At 43.1% G+C, this 16,359-nt stretch overlaps 1 protein-coding gene across 3 annotated transcripts in view; it reads right to left on the reverse strand.

Annotated features, from left to right (window-relative positions):
* Positions 1–16,359, reverse strand: part of RBMS3 (RNA binding motif single stranded interacting protein 3) — a 1,376,050-nt gene that overhangs the window by 667,180 nt on the left and 692,511 nt on the right. For all 3 annotated transcript variants that reach the window (XM_086942113.1, XM_086942115.1, XM_086942114.1), the window contains exon 4: positions 15,763–15,854. In XM_086942113.1, the coding sequence (XP_086798239.1) occupies positions 15,763–15,854 (92 nt within the window). The remainder of the gene's footprint in view (positions 1–15,762; positions 15,855–16,359) is intronic.

The following is a 16,359-nucleotide window of genomic DNA, read 5'->3' on the forward strand; positions in this document are numbered from 1 at the left end:
GCCACTCACGATTAACCTACTGCCACGGCTTCCGGCTCCCCGCTGACAGGCCCCTTGAAGCCGCCCACTGACCGCTCACAGCAGGGCAGAGCGCGAGCCCTCCTGACAGGTGGACTCATCACCGCCTCTCAACCAGGCGACAGGCGCGGGGTGAGGGATTCACCTTCAAAAGACATTTGAAGGAGGAAAATGTGTCCATCAGGAGTCCTGATCCTTACAGAGCAGAGTGGGGTCAAAAACACGAAAGAAGAATTCCGGCTTTCTGCCATTTCTCTGTAAATTAGGCAGAAACATCATGAACATATCTGCCTGTTTCTTGATTTGCCATAAGCATGCAGTGTCTTATTTTAGTTTGTATTCTAGTAAATAATAAAAACAAAGCCAGGAGGGTTTTTACAAGAACGTTCCCACGGTCCACTCTTGGGCTTTATTTTGTTTTATTCGGTTGATATGTAAAGTGTCAACTTGTGGCTAGAACACTTCGCTGCACTGTGCCTTTTCTCCACCCTCATGCGTTTCTGTTAAAAGGACAAACTGCTAGATTCATCAAAGACCATTTTTGCGAGCCTTTAATAGCGATTCATAAGGAATCGCTATTACAGACTCGCAAAACGGGATTCATGTAGGAATTGCAAAATAAATTGCGATTCCTACACATTCTTTATATGCGATTAGCAAATTGCTAATCGCAAATAAGGAATAACTCCCCATTCATTCCTATGGGCCTCAGGCCCATAGGAATGAATGGGGAGTATTCCTTATTTGCGATTAGCAATTAGCTAATCGCAAATAAGATAGCGATTTCAATGGTGCCAGGGGTGTCCAAAGGACACCCTGTAGCACCCCTGAAATGCAAATTTAAAACAGGTGCTGCGCACACACATGTCCAAAGGACATGTGTGTGTGTAACATGCAACAGAAAAAAATGCACTAAAGTGCTTTTTACTATTTTTTCGCTATTTACCACGAAGTCAGACTTCGTGGTAAATAGCGATCAAATATTGCGAATTCGCAATTTCCAATTGCTTAATGAATTGCATTTAAGGAATCTCTAATAGAGAATCCTTAAATCCAATTCCTCGCAAATATGCGATTTCGCAAATAGCGATTTTTGCATTTGGGATGATGAATCCCAAATGCAAAAATTGCACTTGCAAAGGGCCAGATTCTCAGAATCTGGCCCTTTGCGAGCGCAATTTAGCTTCATGAATCGGGCTGAAAATTCCTCACCATAGTGCAAACCAAATGGGCAATAAGAGAGTGGCCTGGTCCCAGCTGGGCCTACTGGTCTATACACAAAGGCACAATTTAGATGAAAAATGTACCTTTAAAAGTCTGGGCATGTGGCCCAAAAGTCCCTGCCACGTACAGGACACCTCCAAGGTACCCAAAAGAAACCTCGGATCAGCCTTCCTCACCCTAGCCGAAGCCCCTCGCATCCACAAACCCAAAGCAGGAGGTAGAGCCTTCTCCTACATCGCGGCTAAGACCTGGGACGAGCTCCCGACAGACATCAGACGTGTCCCCTCCCCGAACACCTTCAGGAAGGCACTCAAGGCCTGGCTCTTCGGCTGAACAGCACTGTGCCCCCTACCCAGCTCCCCAGCGCCTTGAGACCCTCACAGGTGAGAAGCACCCTTACAATTCCATGATTGATTGATTGAGGACCACTTTTAAAAGAGAGAAAAATGATCTTTCTGGTACTGGGAATCTGTCTGCCTTCCTCCTGTCAGAACACGTGGCACACTGCTGTCTAGAATCCTTCTGCCTGCTAAACCTTTGTATAAAAATAATGAGTTTTCAAATCTTTCTTCTGAAAAACAAAGCACAACACAATTTGAAGGCAGATGTATGTTTTTTAAATTAAACCTCTCATTCAGGAATTGGTTTGGTGAGGTCTTTTATGGGGGATTAAAATAGTAACCCAGCTAGACTCTACACAGTTACAAATTCAGAATTTTCTTCTCGAAAATGTCACATATTTCCCCTTAAAACTATGAAAAACATTGAAAGCCGCACATTTCTAGCTAAGTTGGGATTTCATGTTAAAATTGGGACTTCCTCAGACATTTTGTACAAGTGTAATTTGTAGTAGTTACAAGTGTAACAAGGGCCAGGGTGCACCAAGAAAAAGCTAAGCAAGAGAGGCACATATCACATGTATACAAAATGGCCCCTGGTTACGCAATCCATACGTGTGAGAGAAAGCCACGCTCTGACATGGGTGATGGACAATAAGCGAGCCTCTCAAACTATGCAACTATTCATGATCTCTAAAAAAATGTATCATGTAATGAAAGTTTCACACAACCCCTGTAATGGGAGGATTGACATGAAGGTAAATGTGTGTCACGCACAATGAGGATGTACGTTTGCAAGACATCAGGTCAGTCACCTTCTGATGGCGTGTAATACAGCTTACTAAACGATTGTACGGTGTAATCAGAAGCGGCTGCTCCGTTAAGGCAGAGGCCCCACTAACTAAATTGCCCCTAGAGATGGGAAAAATAAAATGGTAATTAAGTTCATTTGTTAGCATTTTATTTTTCAAAACCCCCTCCCGAGCCGAGTGTCAGGATGGGGCGTGAGGGGCGAGGCTTTCTGATTTCTGCTGTTGCCAGCCAGGCAGCAGCAGAAAGCGGTGATGGCTAGCCAGACATGCACACTTTAAACCTCTTTAACCGAGCTGTTTAAGACTGCATAGGGATCCAGTGTCTTAGGGAGCGCCGAAGGAGGCCACTCCCTCCAAACCTTGCACTTCTTTCATGCTGCATGAGAGCAACGCCACGATTGGTTATATCAGTTTTCTGGACCCGTGTTGGAGCCTGACTTCCTGGAGAAGACCTGAGCGAGGAGGACATAGCGCCAGGAAGGTAAGTGTAATTATTTTTTTTTTACCTATAGTTTACTTTTATTTTTGTCCTACCCGCATCGCCACCCTCCGTACATGCCAGCCGCCACTGTGTGTAATATTGAGTACCAGCCGCGGTCGGCAGTAGGAGATCCTGCAGGGCGGTGACTTGGGGAGGAGGAGGGGCAGGGTGGGGGGGTAGTAATGTATGGATTACGGAGTTTAACAGGTAAGTAAACATATAAATAAATAAAACGAATTTCATTGCGTGCACTGCATCACCAAATGCGATACAGTGCGTGCAACAAAATGTATTTTATTTATTTATATGTTTACTTACAAAGTTTACTGTTAAACTCCGTAATCCATTCATTACTACCCCCCACCCTGCCCCTTCCTCTCCCCACGTCACCGCCCTGCAGGAACTCCTACTGCCGACCGCGGCTGTTGAGTACATACTAATTTCGCAGTTAAAATATTGATGGATAAAATATCAGAAGGCAAGTGCATATAGGGAAGTATGGATTTACTATTCTTAACTCCACACCTACATTCCTTGAATGTATTTGCGTTCCATGCCTCATTAACCACATCGCTGCGGTGCAGATTTCCGCGGTGCGCTGACTGCAAACGGAAACCTATACGTTCATGGCGAGCTCAGCTCGTCATGAGCGTACGAGAGGTGTACCTCATGACGAGCTGAGCTCGTCATGAGCGTCAAAGGGGTTAACCATGGCATTGATGCCCAAATCACTGCTGGGAATCTTTAGACAACCATAAATTCTGAGTGAGATAACAAAATATCCCCCAGTAGGGAAGCATTGTAAGAATCTGGCACTGGCTGAGAGCTGTACTCAATTGTGTAAAAAAAGAGGACCTGTCAAGAAAAATGACAGAAAGTAGAGAATGACCGCATCAAAAGGATAGAGATGCAAAAAAAATTCTGTCTTTAAGTTCTAATCCATTTAAGAGTAAGATCGAACGGGTGGTCTTTGAGTATAAGCATGTAAACTTGTAATGAAGTCTATAGAGATAAAAAGATATAAATAAAGGTAAAAAAACAAGTAGAAACATTCATATTCTTTTAAATGTCCCTCTGTTTGGAGGTTTTAATGTTGAGTCAAAATCATTCAGTTTTAGAACAATTTCTACAAAACATTGAATATAGAGCGAATTCAGATGCCACATCATTGCAAGAAGTAAAACCGTGCAGAGAAAATACCGGCCTTTCAAAGGGTGGTATTTACCGGGTGAGGTGATACCCCTGTTCCAGGGTCTGCACCTCACAAGGGGTAAAAGCACAGCATCTGCTGCATCTCAGCAAGCTGAAAAAACCTGAAATGCTATGTTTCCTTTCCCAAATATTGAACTTTGCGTGGGGAACAAATGTTGTATATTTGCAAGAATTGTAATTTCAATTTGCCTGTAAGCCCCAGTTTGCAACAGAATAAGGATTACCATAGAGTCAAAATGAGGCTATTTATTTTAAAATGCCTCTTAACCTGGGGTGGCCTGCACAGAACTGAAAATGCCAATGTAAAGTGGCATACTGTACGCAAAACAACCTACATACTCAACAACTACTAGCGTTCTTCCACAAGTGGCAGATCAAGCCCCTTCCTCTGTGATTAGTACAATCGATCACTCTGGAGCATAAAATAAAAGGGGAAATTGTGGGGATTATTTATGAGCCCTTGCGTCACTTTTGCGCCGCCGGTACGTCAATTTTTGTGATGCACCAGCAGTGTAAAAAATGCGCCTTGTTGCGTCATATTTACAAAGTGACGCATCTAGGTAGATGAGTCACTTTGTAAACCCCTGCGCCACATTATACCTGCGCCGGGTATAATGTATGCATGGGGGGCGTTCTGACGCAAGTAAGCCTCGTAGAAGTGACATCACTAGGTCACTTCTAGGATGCAAATGCGTCAATATCTTACGCCTGCCTCACAGCAGGCGTAAGACTGACGCAGGCACATCTCACATGGGACTTGCCCATGTGAAATGACCCATTGCTGGAGTTGCAACACTTTTGTGACACACTCCAGCAATGCATCATTTTTGCGCCTACAGATACGTCAGAAATACTGCTATCTGTAACTCCTTGCAACATGATGAGTCACACTGTAAATATTGATTTACAAAAAGGGAGCAACCCAAGAATACCCTTGAGGGCTTGGGTAATGAAGATGAATGGGTGAAGATGCCTTCAAGGGAATTTATTTTATGCGTGCTTAATTATTTAAACTAATTTTAGGAAGGATCGATTAGTGATCCTTATTAAGAATCAATCAAACACTGTGGAGTTTCAATTCAGTTTACACAATTTGTTTCAACAAGACACAACATACAAAGAGAACACAAGGTGTATTAGAAAAATATAATTTTATCCAATTTTTTTTTAAAGAAATCACTTCATATACAGATAAGTGAACAAACAGAAAATTAGGACTGTGGGTACACACATAAGTAAATTAATACGTGACTCAACAGAACCTAAAAACACCTATCCCAAATCACACTGAATAAAACAAGATAGGGATAACATGAAATGTCTAAGCTACAACTTCATTCAACATACCGCTTATCACCAGGTGTGGCCAGAAACCTCCTTTTAAATAAAAGCCAGCATCAATACAGCGAAGCCCACAAACTTGTTTTCAAAGTCAAGAAGTCAACTAACATACCAAATAGAAGCGGTTCCACCTTGAAAATAGACCGTGGCAGCCCTCAAGCAATCATAGTCGGGCAGCGTTAGGAAGTCAGATTGCAATTTTCTCTATACAGACCCCAATTGACTTCAATCCTGAAGATGGTTTCCGCAATTAATTCATAGGAAACCGAAACGTCGACATTTCATGTTATCCCTGTCTTGTTTTATTCAGTGTGATTTGGGATAGGTGTTTTTAGGTTCTGTTGAGTCACGTATTAATTTACTTATGTGTGTACCCACAGTCCTAATTTTCTGTTTGTTCACTTATCTGTATATGAAGTGATTTCTTTAAAAAAAAATTGGATAAAATTATATTTTTCTAATACACCTTGTGTTGTTTTTTGTATGTTGTGTCTTGTTGAAACAAATTGTTTAAACTGAATTGAAACTCCACAGTGTTTGATTGATTCTTAATAAGGATCACTAATCGATCCTTCCTAAAATTAGTTTAAATAATTAAGCACGCATAAAATAAATTCCCTTGAAGGCATCTTCACCCATTCATCACACTGTAAATATGACACATCCAGCATGTCGTAAGGAGGGCGCAATGAAAAGTGACGCATCACTGTTTTCACGCAACAATGCGTCACTTTTCATAAATGAGGCCCAGTATATTTTATATAGCATTTACTGCTGTTGTGAATCCTGTTTCAAAGTGTTCATCATTACGATAGATAACAGAACCGAGAGACAGAGGTATTAAGAAATATGTCCATTATCATCAATCAGTCTGGTTTTTACAATCATAAAAGATGCATAACAACAGAATACAAAGTAAAAAAAAAAACGTGTTACGAATAGAAAAAAAAAACGACATACCAGAGATGAAAGTTACAGACATAAAACCTCAAAGCACAAAAGGAATAGAATAGCATAGCAATCAGTTTAAAAGGATACATTTCCTCAGTCTTAGTAAATGTTTAGAAAAAGCAACCATATTTGAGCAGGTTGAGACCCACTGAAACTTTTCCAAAAATAGCATGGCTGGTGTCCAGTATCACAAGAAGGTCGAGCGGGTATGCCAGGATCGGAACACGGCTCCTGGCTTCACAAAAGACAATTGAGCCAATAGAAAACAACTCTCTCATAATAATGTATAGGACTTTGTACCTCTGACTTTACATGATAACGATCAGGCCCGGATTGACCGTTGCGGGCACCGGGCAATCCCCCGGTGCGCTGCAAGGGTGAGGTCCGGTTTGGGCCCCTGGGGGCCGTTTTTGTTACAGGGCAATTTATGCAGCATAGCTGCAAAATCGGCACTGTAACAAAATCGGCCGAAAATCGGCCCGGCAAAGAGCTCCGTCGCACCCCCAACCTCCCCCAGGGGGGCCGGTTTCGGTTCCCAGTCCGGCCCTGATAACGATATTGCAAGTCTCCGAGGAGTTCCGTGACCATATAGAACCAGTTATGTCTAAGGCTTGGAAGCAGCTGTATTTGTTCTCCCGTCCACTACAGCTGGTGGTAATACCTGGTTGAGATTTGGGTGGTGAGGGAACATTTTCTAAATTCTGTAGGGAATGCTAATTCTGCAGGAAAAGCCACCAAGGCAATTCCATCCTTCATAGGCATGCCGCGGTGGAGAAAAATCCTACGGGGGAATTCCCCTCTGGACTCAGTATTTTCTCCTAACATTGAAGGACTTTACCTTACCAATGAACTGTTAAACCAGCACCTATGTCCTTCAGGAGGTGGTGGGCACCTATCTGGGCTCTGGTAATCAATTCATTCCATTGATCGTATGATGAAATGCGTATGCAATGCCTCCCACACTTATGTGACATAGTTGGGTGTTTCCTTTCTGTCAAGCAGCAGCGGTGCGTCCATTGGGGCGTAGGGGCGTAGCCCCACTAAGCCCTGGACGCACCGTGGCACTGCTAAGCTTAATAAATATAGCTGCTCAAATTCAGTAAAACGCAGCGCGGGAGTGAAAGAGACACGGATCATTTTGTCAATGCCTGCCGGAGTGGGCAGGGGGCGTGGGGGGGGGGCGGGGCTGCTGGCCTGCTGCAGCTGCTTGAGTGACAGTCTGCAGCAGGCCAGCACTGTACCTACGCATGATACTGCCGGGCTGAGACTTGCCCGCGCATGCGCTGATGCCCTTAGGCATAGTGAAGGGGCCTGGGGTGAGGGTTCAGCCGGGCCGGGTTCTAAAGGCTGCCCAGGGCGAGCAGTCCATGTGCCATCCTAACCAATCCTGGCGCAGCATGCTGCGCCAGGATTGGCTGCCACCACGCAACGACCATTATTGGATGCCGTCCGTACAGTCATTTACATTGCCAGCACGTGGGCCCGGGTCTCGGTTTCCCCTCACTTGACTTCTCTACTTCTCGTCTACGGTCCTTCCGGCGGGGGAACAGGAGGCACTTTGCAGCCGACAATGAAGCCTTGGCAGCTATTGGAGCCGTGGGAGATGACTTTCAGGTAAGTCAGGATAAGGAAGCTTTAAACATTGTAATGGAGGGTTGGGAGTAGGCGGGGAGGGGGGCGCGAGTGATGCAAAGTACATGTACCACCCTGTCACTGCATTTCAATCATGTACAGAACCAGAACAATATGGCGCGTGCAGTGTCTGAGGGTATTAGTGGAGACCAACAATAACATGATGCCGTGTTTGGTATGTTGTAGTGCGATGCATCCATTTCGGGGACAACAAGTGCATGTTTGCCTCAGTGACGTCAGTGCGAGCCAGGGCTGTCTGTCTTCTCTTCCATAGCCTCGTGTTTTCCAGGGCGCGTGAGTAGTATAGTAGTTCGTTCGTCCCAGACCGGAGTTATCTCATCCTCGGCTCGTACATTCCTCTTAGTCGTTTCCCTTGAATGTTCTGCTTTACTCGATTCCCAGCAGAGAACATCTGGGTCTGTACTGCTTGAGTTGTGTGCGCTAGTTGAGATGCGAAGTGCTTGGTTCAGAGGCTCTTGCATTGCAGTAGCAGTGACGCTATGTTCAGTGTTTAAAATATGTGGTGCAATCTTTGAGGCCCTCTCTGCACTGACTGTGCGCTCATTAGTGCTCCACTCGGATGCTCTTCGCACTAATTGAGGTGTTAACACGCATTGCAGAGATCAACTGTTCAGTGGCCTGTGCGTCGGTTGAGGAGCCCTGAACAATAGTCGAGATATAGCTCGAACAGGCTAAAAAGCCGCCTAAAATGACTGAGATGTTCTGTGCAGTAGCAGAGAGGTCACGTGCACTGAGATTGTGATTCCGCATAGCCTGGTGTGCTCTGTGCTCCGGCCGAGATGATGCTTTGTGATCCGGATTGTGTGTGTCTCTGACGGACTTCAAAGCCAGATCCATGCTTCCTTTGGCCAGCACTAATGCTGTGTCTATAAACCTATGGCAGACTCTTATTTCTTGGGCGTGGTATTAAGTCCAGTAAGGAGGCTTCAGGATCTATCAACTCCTTTCTGTCCATTCCTTCGGAAAGTACCTCTTGACCTTTCCCCAACATTCTGCTATTATTGGACATTAGCAGAGAATATATTGGAAAGACTCCTTTTTGAGGCAGCATTAGAACAGGAGGCCCCGAGGTCTGGTACATCTTGATTATTTTTCATGGGGTGAGTTGTGCTCTGTGTGGATAGTTAAATTGAATTAACTTAAAGAGTGCGTTCTCTACAATTTTTATTGTGTAGCTTTGTTCAGTTGCCTGCCGTCATCGCTTATTATTAAAGAACAGAGTTTTGTTCAATAATGTAACTGCTCTAATTCGTTATTATTTAAAACCATAGATCATGTTGTAAAATAGGCTAGTAGTTTTAGTGCTTGTTGCTGTGTTTTTTGCTGCAAATAATATGTGCAGATTAACTGTGATTTGTTAACTATGGACGCTTTTGTAACCCCGTTTTTGCTCCCCGAGAAAGCAAAAACGGGGCACACAGAGGGGAAAAAACAGTGTCACAGAGGGCAAAAACGGGGCACAACAGAGGGGAAAAACGAGTGCCAAAGAAAGCAAAAGCAGGGCACAAAGGAGGGGGAAAACAGTGGCACAGAGGGCAAAAATGGGGCACAACAGAGGGGAAAAACGAGTGGCACAGGGAGCAAAAACGGGGCACAAAGGAGGGGGAAAAACAGTGGCAGAGAGGGCAAAAATGGGGCACAACAGAGGGGAAAAACAAGTGACCATGTGTTTGGCGTGGGTTGGTAATTATACACAAATCTGTAGCAGTGTCCAATTGGGACAAAAAATAGGCCCGGACACCAAATTAAATATGCCCCCCCATCAGATAGCTAAACAAGTGGCCCACATTTGCAAATCAGGACTGGTTTAACTTTGTAAAGACATTAAGTATAGGTGTTTTGCAAGGTGTCGGAGACTATCCATCTGTGCTTGCTGCAGCCAACGTTTGTGTTAATATCAGAGAAATCAACTGTAAAAACCGACCTACCACACCGTAAAATAGGTCCACGAACAATCCCAAAAATAAATTACCAATACGCTGACCTGTCGCACCAGCCCTTCATGTACTGCCAGATTGTCCTACAGGCCAGTGCGACCCTGTTGTGTAATATAGGTCAGGAGGTGCAGTGCTGATTGTGCTTACTGGAGTTTTGGTTGCAAGTAATGTTGAGTCCGGTAGTGACAGGGATGCTGGGATAGGGGACCGGAGGCAGGGAGGAATTGATATGTTTGGCGCCTGTTATTGTGTGCCTGCCTCCTGAGCTGCCCAGCATTAACGCAGACAGCTCCGTGTTTGTGAGGGGCTTCCGGCTGTGTGATTGGAATAGGGATTGAGCGACTGATGGAGTAAATACCAAAAAGAAATGTTGTCTGCCTCCTGCCGGCACCCTGCTTGAGAAAGGCGCATGGCATGTACGCATGAGGGGGCTCGCTGGGGGGAGAGGTCTTGTGTTTTTGAAGTACAAACACCCCCAGCCACCCCACAGCCTTAGAGTATGTACTTTCAACTCTTCGGATGTGCATCCATACTGTGCAAACAGACATTTGATTTCTTGAGGAAGAATTAAATTAGAGGGCATTACACTGACGATGCCTGTTATCTGTAATACGGTAACCATAGCAATAATGTAGATACCCATGCATCTGCCTATATTCCTTCACTTGGTAAAACATGTATATACTTTGACATGATGTGGTACATTTGTTTTTGTCTGACTGCAAAACGCTGATACCGAAAATGGAAACTGCAGCTTGCACATTGTGTGGGAAAGCTCTAAAAAAGGGTGTTCAACCAAAGTTTTGTGAGAACATAATTTCTATATGGTTTGAGCACATCTACTTATTTGGGTAAACACCAAAGCTAAAAATAAGCGAGGCATTTTAATATGAGCTCTTACACGTAATATTGTTGTTGTAATTACACTCTGCCCGAATGTACCTATTTTATTGGCCAGTTTTATTTCACTGCCCTACATATTGATGATGAGTGTATTTTTTCATGTTGCAGATCACTTGGTGGTTTGCAGTGTGATATTGCCGTGTCCAATAGATGTTTGCTTGGGTTAATTAAATGACTAACTTTCCCGAGTTGAATATCCCAGAGTATGCCCCCAAAAAGTTTAAATTTAGTTGCCAAACTATTTCCATTGATGTGCTGAATTTCTTAGGCAGGACCCGCACAGCGCAGTGTTAATGTGTTCACAGTTTCTCCTTTGCTGTCTAGGCATTTCAAACAAATGTGAGTAGGCAGTGTGCACGTTAAGGAATTGAAACTGTTCTCCTTTACTGTTTGGCAAACATTATACAACGTTATTCAAGCCTAAATAGGTCGATTGACTGTGTGAATTTTTTGTGTGGATCTCTTGCTCCTCCCAAAAACATATGCACAATATTTGCACTTCCAGAGGTGCACTTGGAGCACAAATGTGTGATATCTCGCTCATGTGGGGACAGCAGTGGGCGCTATTCGAGCCCCTCCGGCTAACAGTGCCTCAGAACCAACTCCCCCTGATGTACACTTATCTATGCCAGCTGTGCTCTAAGAGTGATTGTCAGTGCCTGACGCATCTCTAGTTCTAGAAGTTACCATGAAATGGCCCCAAGTTGACAGGACTATGATAGGCAAACCACTTAAGGCATCTACTATGGCAGTGACATTGATAATCACTTATTAATATACTTTGTCCACAAATAATGAAATCAGGTCAGTGACTTCAGGAGCGAGTGGGCCTATACCTGTATACTTGCAGGTCACAGGTTCAAGTTGCAGCAGATCATCCTTTCAAAGTAGACGGTTTAAGTAAAAGCGTTCTAAGTAGTATGTAGTGTTTACATTTCCTTTAAATTAAGTTCTCAGAACCCCGATATCACTGAAAACAACGAATTGGTTTATTTTGTAGAAATATACCAGGAAGTTTGAATACAGTATATCGGATTATTAAATGTTTTAGGGCTTTTGCCTACAGCAAACATAATGTACTCAAGGTAATTACAATATCGGTGATTACTGCATGCCGTTCTGCAACCTACTCCTGCTGCTTTGTCAACAGAGCAAAGCAGAACATTATTTCAGAAAATGAAGTAAGATCTTTCCCAAAATGAAGGTAGCCTACGTGGTTTCCCCCTTTCTCTGCTTTGTGTGATCAATTGCACCTTTTCCCATTAAAACAGCTACTTCTTAGTACCTCGTGCAAACAGGTTGTATTTTTGTAAAAATAATTATACAGGTTAAAATATCCTGGCTAGCTGGTGTGGGTGCTTGTGCAGGTGATCATGGGAAATTCCTTTTCTATTTTATGTACTTTAAAGTATTATTAGGGTTTGGTGTTCCATAAGGACGCACCAGATCGTGATTTTTGATTCGTGGAAGCTCCTCCAGTGTCATTGGAGTGTTTTTTCGACTTTTCCAAAGACAACTACGAGAGTCCCCCTCCTCATTGGAAGTTGATTGTTTACCGAAGGTTTAGCTTATCCAAATTCTCTGCCATCATGCTCTGCCATCATACATGGGTTTGAACAAGTTCTGGAAGGTTCTGAGCATCATTCCTGTTCATTTCAGGTACATCATGGAGCTAAATACCAGTGTCCAATAGAGGGTTTTGGAGTTATCTAGCATTTCTAACTATTAGCTACATTTATATACAATTACACATAAAAATGTGTATACAGAAGCATAACAGATGCAGTTGAAATTGTTATCCTGGATTTCACCAGGGTTACAAATTGCCTTAACGTCTCTACTTTGGAGACCCGGAAATGGTTTGTCTCTTAAGTGTAAGAATGGTGTTTAATTCAGTGAACCAGGGCTTTCATTGAGATATGTACCAAATAATGTGCCATATGGACTGAATCATTGGTGGTATGAGGTGTGAAGCAGGAGGAATACTAATGCCCAAGCAGTCATTGCACACTTCTCAGAGGTGCAGCGAGTCAACCAAAAACACATCACATAAAGGTGTGTCCAATAACCCACTGATTCAAACCTTTGCTGCTAGAGGTACAAGGATCTTAACAGTGGCAACGTGTACTATCCAACTGCTGCCCTGTCTGATGTGCTGTTCCAAACATTACTTTTAATCTGGTAATATCACCTTCGAAAGGATGCGCTCTAACTAGATGTAAAACATGACCTGCCACTATTGAACAGGAACCGGATGGAATCCACACTTTAAAAACAAGTCTGATTATACAGGAGCCTTCACTGTTAATTCCACTGTTCGATTCAGCTTTAGGCATGTCCATGTGTATTTCTGGCAAAAAGACATGCAATATTATGCCGTTTTTGAATTGTACAAGGAAAAGGCATGATAAATGCAGTCCGGATGCAGTTTGAGGTTGGCTTCCTTTGACAATACAGGAAGAGCAATTCTTTTAACGTTAACTTTTCTCGTCCTAACAACTAATATTATTGTGTATAAGAGAAGGCGAAGAATACAACGGGGGCACTCATTAAAGGTGTGTAATGCAGAGTTGTTTTGCTTACAGGAACTGTAAATCAGATTAAACTTTGTTATTATCCACTTGCCTATTTTTACTAAGTGGGCAATAAATGATCACATTTAAAACTGCGCACATTAGGTGGTTACTGGGCACTATATGTGGTGGTCACTGCTAAGGACGGCAGGACAGCACTGTTCAGGACAGCATTTGTTTTAGCACTTTGTGAAAGCTGATAATCTAAATCATTGCGACTGACATGCCTTTATTTAATTGCCTCAAGCTGTGCATGGTGCGAGCGTGAGCCACACTGTTAAAACATGGTATTTCAAGCTGGTATTTATTTAAAGTCTTATAGTCTGAATCAGCACCTGAGCATAATAGGACGGAATGTATGAAGCTCTGTGGTTATACTGAATAAGCAGCTACCTATGTTATGCCATCTATTAATGTAATAATTGCACTTTCACAATTGCTTTATTAACCTTCCTGCTTTCTCAAATTTGCTTGAAAATGCTTGATTTTTCTTCTTTTTTCTCAAAATTTTCTAGGGGGGGGTTATCCCCCCAAACCCCCCTTTTGGGGTTCGGGCTCGCTCGCTGCGCTCGCTCGCTACGGTGCTGTATGCAAATAACTTGCCGCCCCACCACTTTCAAATGTCACCCACCGCTACTGCTGTCAAGCTCTTTTTACAATCTTCTGACTGCCATTGAAAGCAGAGAGAACTACTTGCATTTCTGTCCCAAAGTACAAGCAAGCAGGGACAGTGTGGCCTTTCCATAAACATATGCATGATAAAATACATTATCTACCAAAGTCTGAACAAAAAATACATCGAGAACAAAAATACAAGGGAAAATAGTATCTCAAAGACACCAGTGTCTGATTCCTCAAACCCAGATGGTTACATTTACAACGTTTCAAAGAACTCCCTGCACATTGTAAGCTGTTTCTTTTTGCCTAACTTCAAGACGCATGTGTGCAAGATTCCTCACACCAGTAAGCCTCAAGACTACAAAATATGATACAAAGAGAAGCAACATTCTTTCAAGTTTTGAAATATATTCCGGTAATTGCTGTTTGCCAACAAATGAGGGGAGGTCTGAGCAGGGCCGTTTTAACAGCATTATTGGCCCCCGGCCAAAGCAATCTACTGGGCCCTGCCTACGCAACCACTAAGAGGAATACAAATGTTTGGGGGGCTCGTGGGCCACTGCCCAATGTGCCCATGTGTTAAAACGGCACTGGGTCTGAGAGGTTTTACATTCAGGGATGTAACAGGGAGACGGTGGAGATGGAAAAAAGACATGCCGGGCCTTCTCCAGCAAGAGATACAGAAGGCTCAAAAAAGGCATTGGAAAGCATGTAGGTCTCAATTTGTATTAAAGTAAATATTTATCAATAGGAACATCTTGGACGCCAATGGTATGTAAGCAAGGAGTAGCCCCTATTTGCTGAACAGAATGCATTAGGAGAGTTAAACTGAACCCTTAAAGAACAGTGTTATGAAAAGGGGTCAGAAGATGAGTTTGCATTGTAATTAGTAAACATAAAAAGCCTTCACTAAAAATATTGCATATTAGATACTTTTAACAAAGGACAAGTATTTTTGATGCATCTTAAAGAAAGGCCATGTGCATAAACACCTTTAGTTTATGAACATAAAAGCTGTAAATTCCACATTTTATAATGACAACAATGTTATACAAATGGGGACAAGGAACATAAGTCAATAACATTGTATTTTTGTGACTGGCTAAGGCATCCAGGTACACACTACTTCCTAAACAAAAAAGACCTAAATCGGAGGTACATTTTCTTTTTTTGTTAACAAACTAAATACATAAAAGACAACACACTAAGTCTCAATTACAAGCCACGTGTTGCCTCTGAAGTCTAGCAAAAGTACTACTTGACATCCCATCATCAAAACTAAATCCGCACACAAATTGGGCAATGTGCCCATCCTTGAAATGCCCTTGCCATGAAAGACAGCCCATCCAAGCAGTTGCAAACAATGAAAAACACATGAAATCAAAGGCTGAAGGGGGCGACCCCAATCACCCTCTTTTTCAATACATCTTACTAAACTTTTTTGAAGAAGTGTTAACATACGGTCTACCATCATTGTGGTCTCTCCCTGCTTGGCTTCAGTGCCCTAAACTAAATTGTGACATAGGGACAAAAGTTGAAAAATTAAATCAAACCATGGGGGTATAGATGCAGGGCTGTTGACCAATATTCCACAAACATACACATGGCATATATATTTCAGGGAATATTGTTTTGTTCATAAGGTTTTTTTTAATGCAAAGGGTCAGCATTCCAGTGAAATTCCTGTATCGGTTCCCTTACCTTAGCCATCTGCGCTTGTACTCCATTCGCTTTAAGCGTCGCCACTGCTTTCTGCGCTGCTGCAGGGCTGTCGAAGTCCACAAAGCCATACCCTGTGAACAAAGGAGGAGACATGCAGATGTTAACATGAACAGTCTGTTACTTTCAGTGAACATTACATCTTGCTAATTTTTGGATGGATCTTTGAAGATGTGTTTTTCTCTTACAGGTGGAAATTATAAAGTTCATGAATGTATCTTTGCAGCAGTAGTGAGTTTTAATCCACTGAATTTCGTTTTTTTCTGAAATAAGTACCAAAGAAAATAATGAATTATTGAATACAGTTTGGTTGAAACATTGACCATTGGGTCCATCACATCCGTTACCCTCACTCAGAGGGCCTTCAAATGGGTGAGAAGCTTCCCTTCTGATGGTCGCGTGAAGGATGTTCATACTCTCATCCGCCATCTTGCCCACCAGTCCTACCCACTGTGTGACTCTGTACCTCTCCGAGGAAGTAAAGCAGTCCCTAGTAAAGCAGATGCGGAACATCCTATACAGAGCACCAGAGGCTCTCAAGGCTGCAGGATTCAGCCCCATGATTTCATGCTGCCTTTG

Source organism: Lissotriton vulgaris, chromosome 10 (genome assembly GCF_964263255.1).
Source record: "Lissotriton vulgaris chromosome 10, aLisVul1.2, whole genome shotgun sequence".
In the NCBI taxonomy this organism is placed as follows: domain Eukaryota; kingdom Metazoa; phylum Chordata; class Amphibia; order Caudata; family Salamandridae; genus Lissotriton; species Lissotriton vulgaris.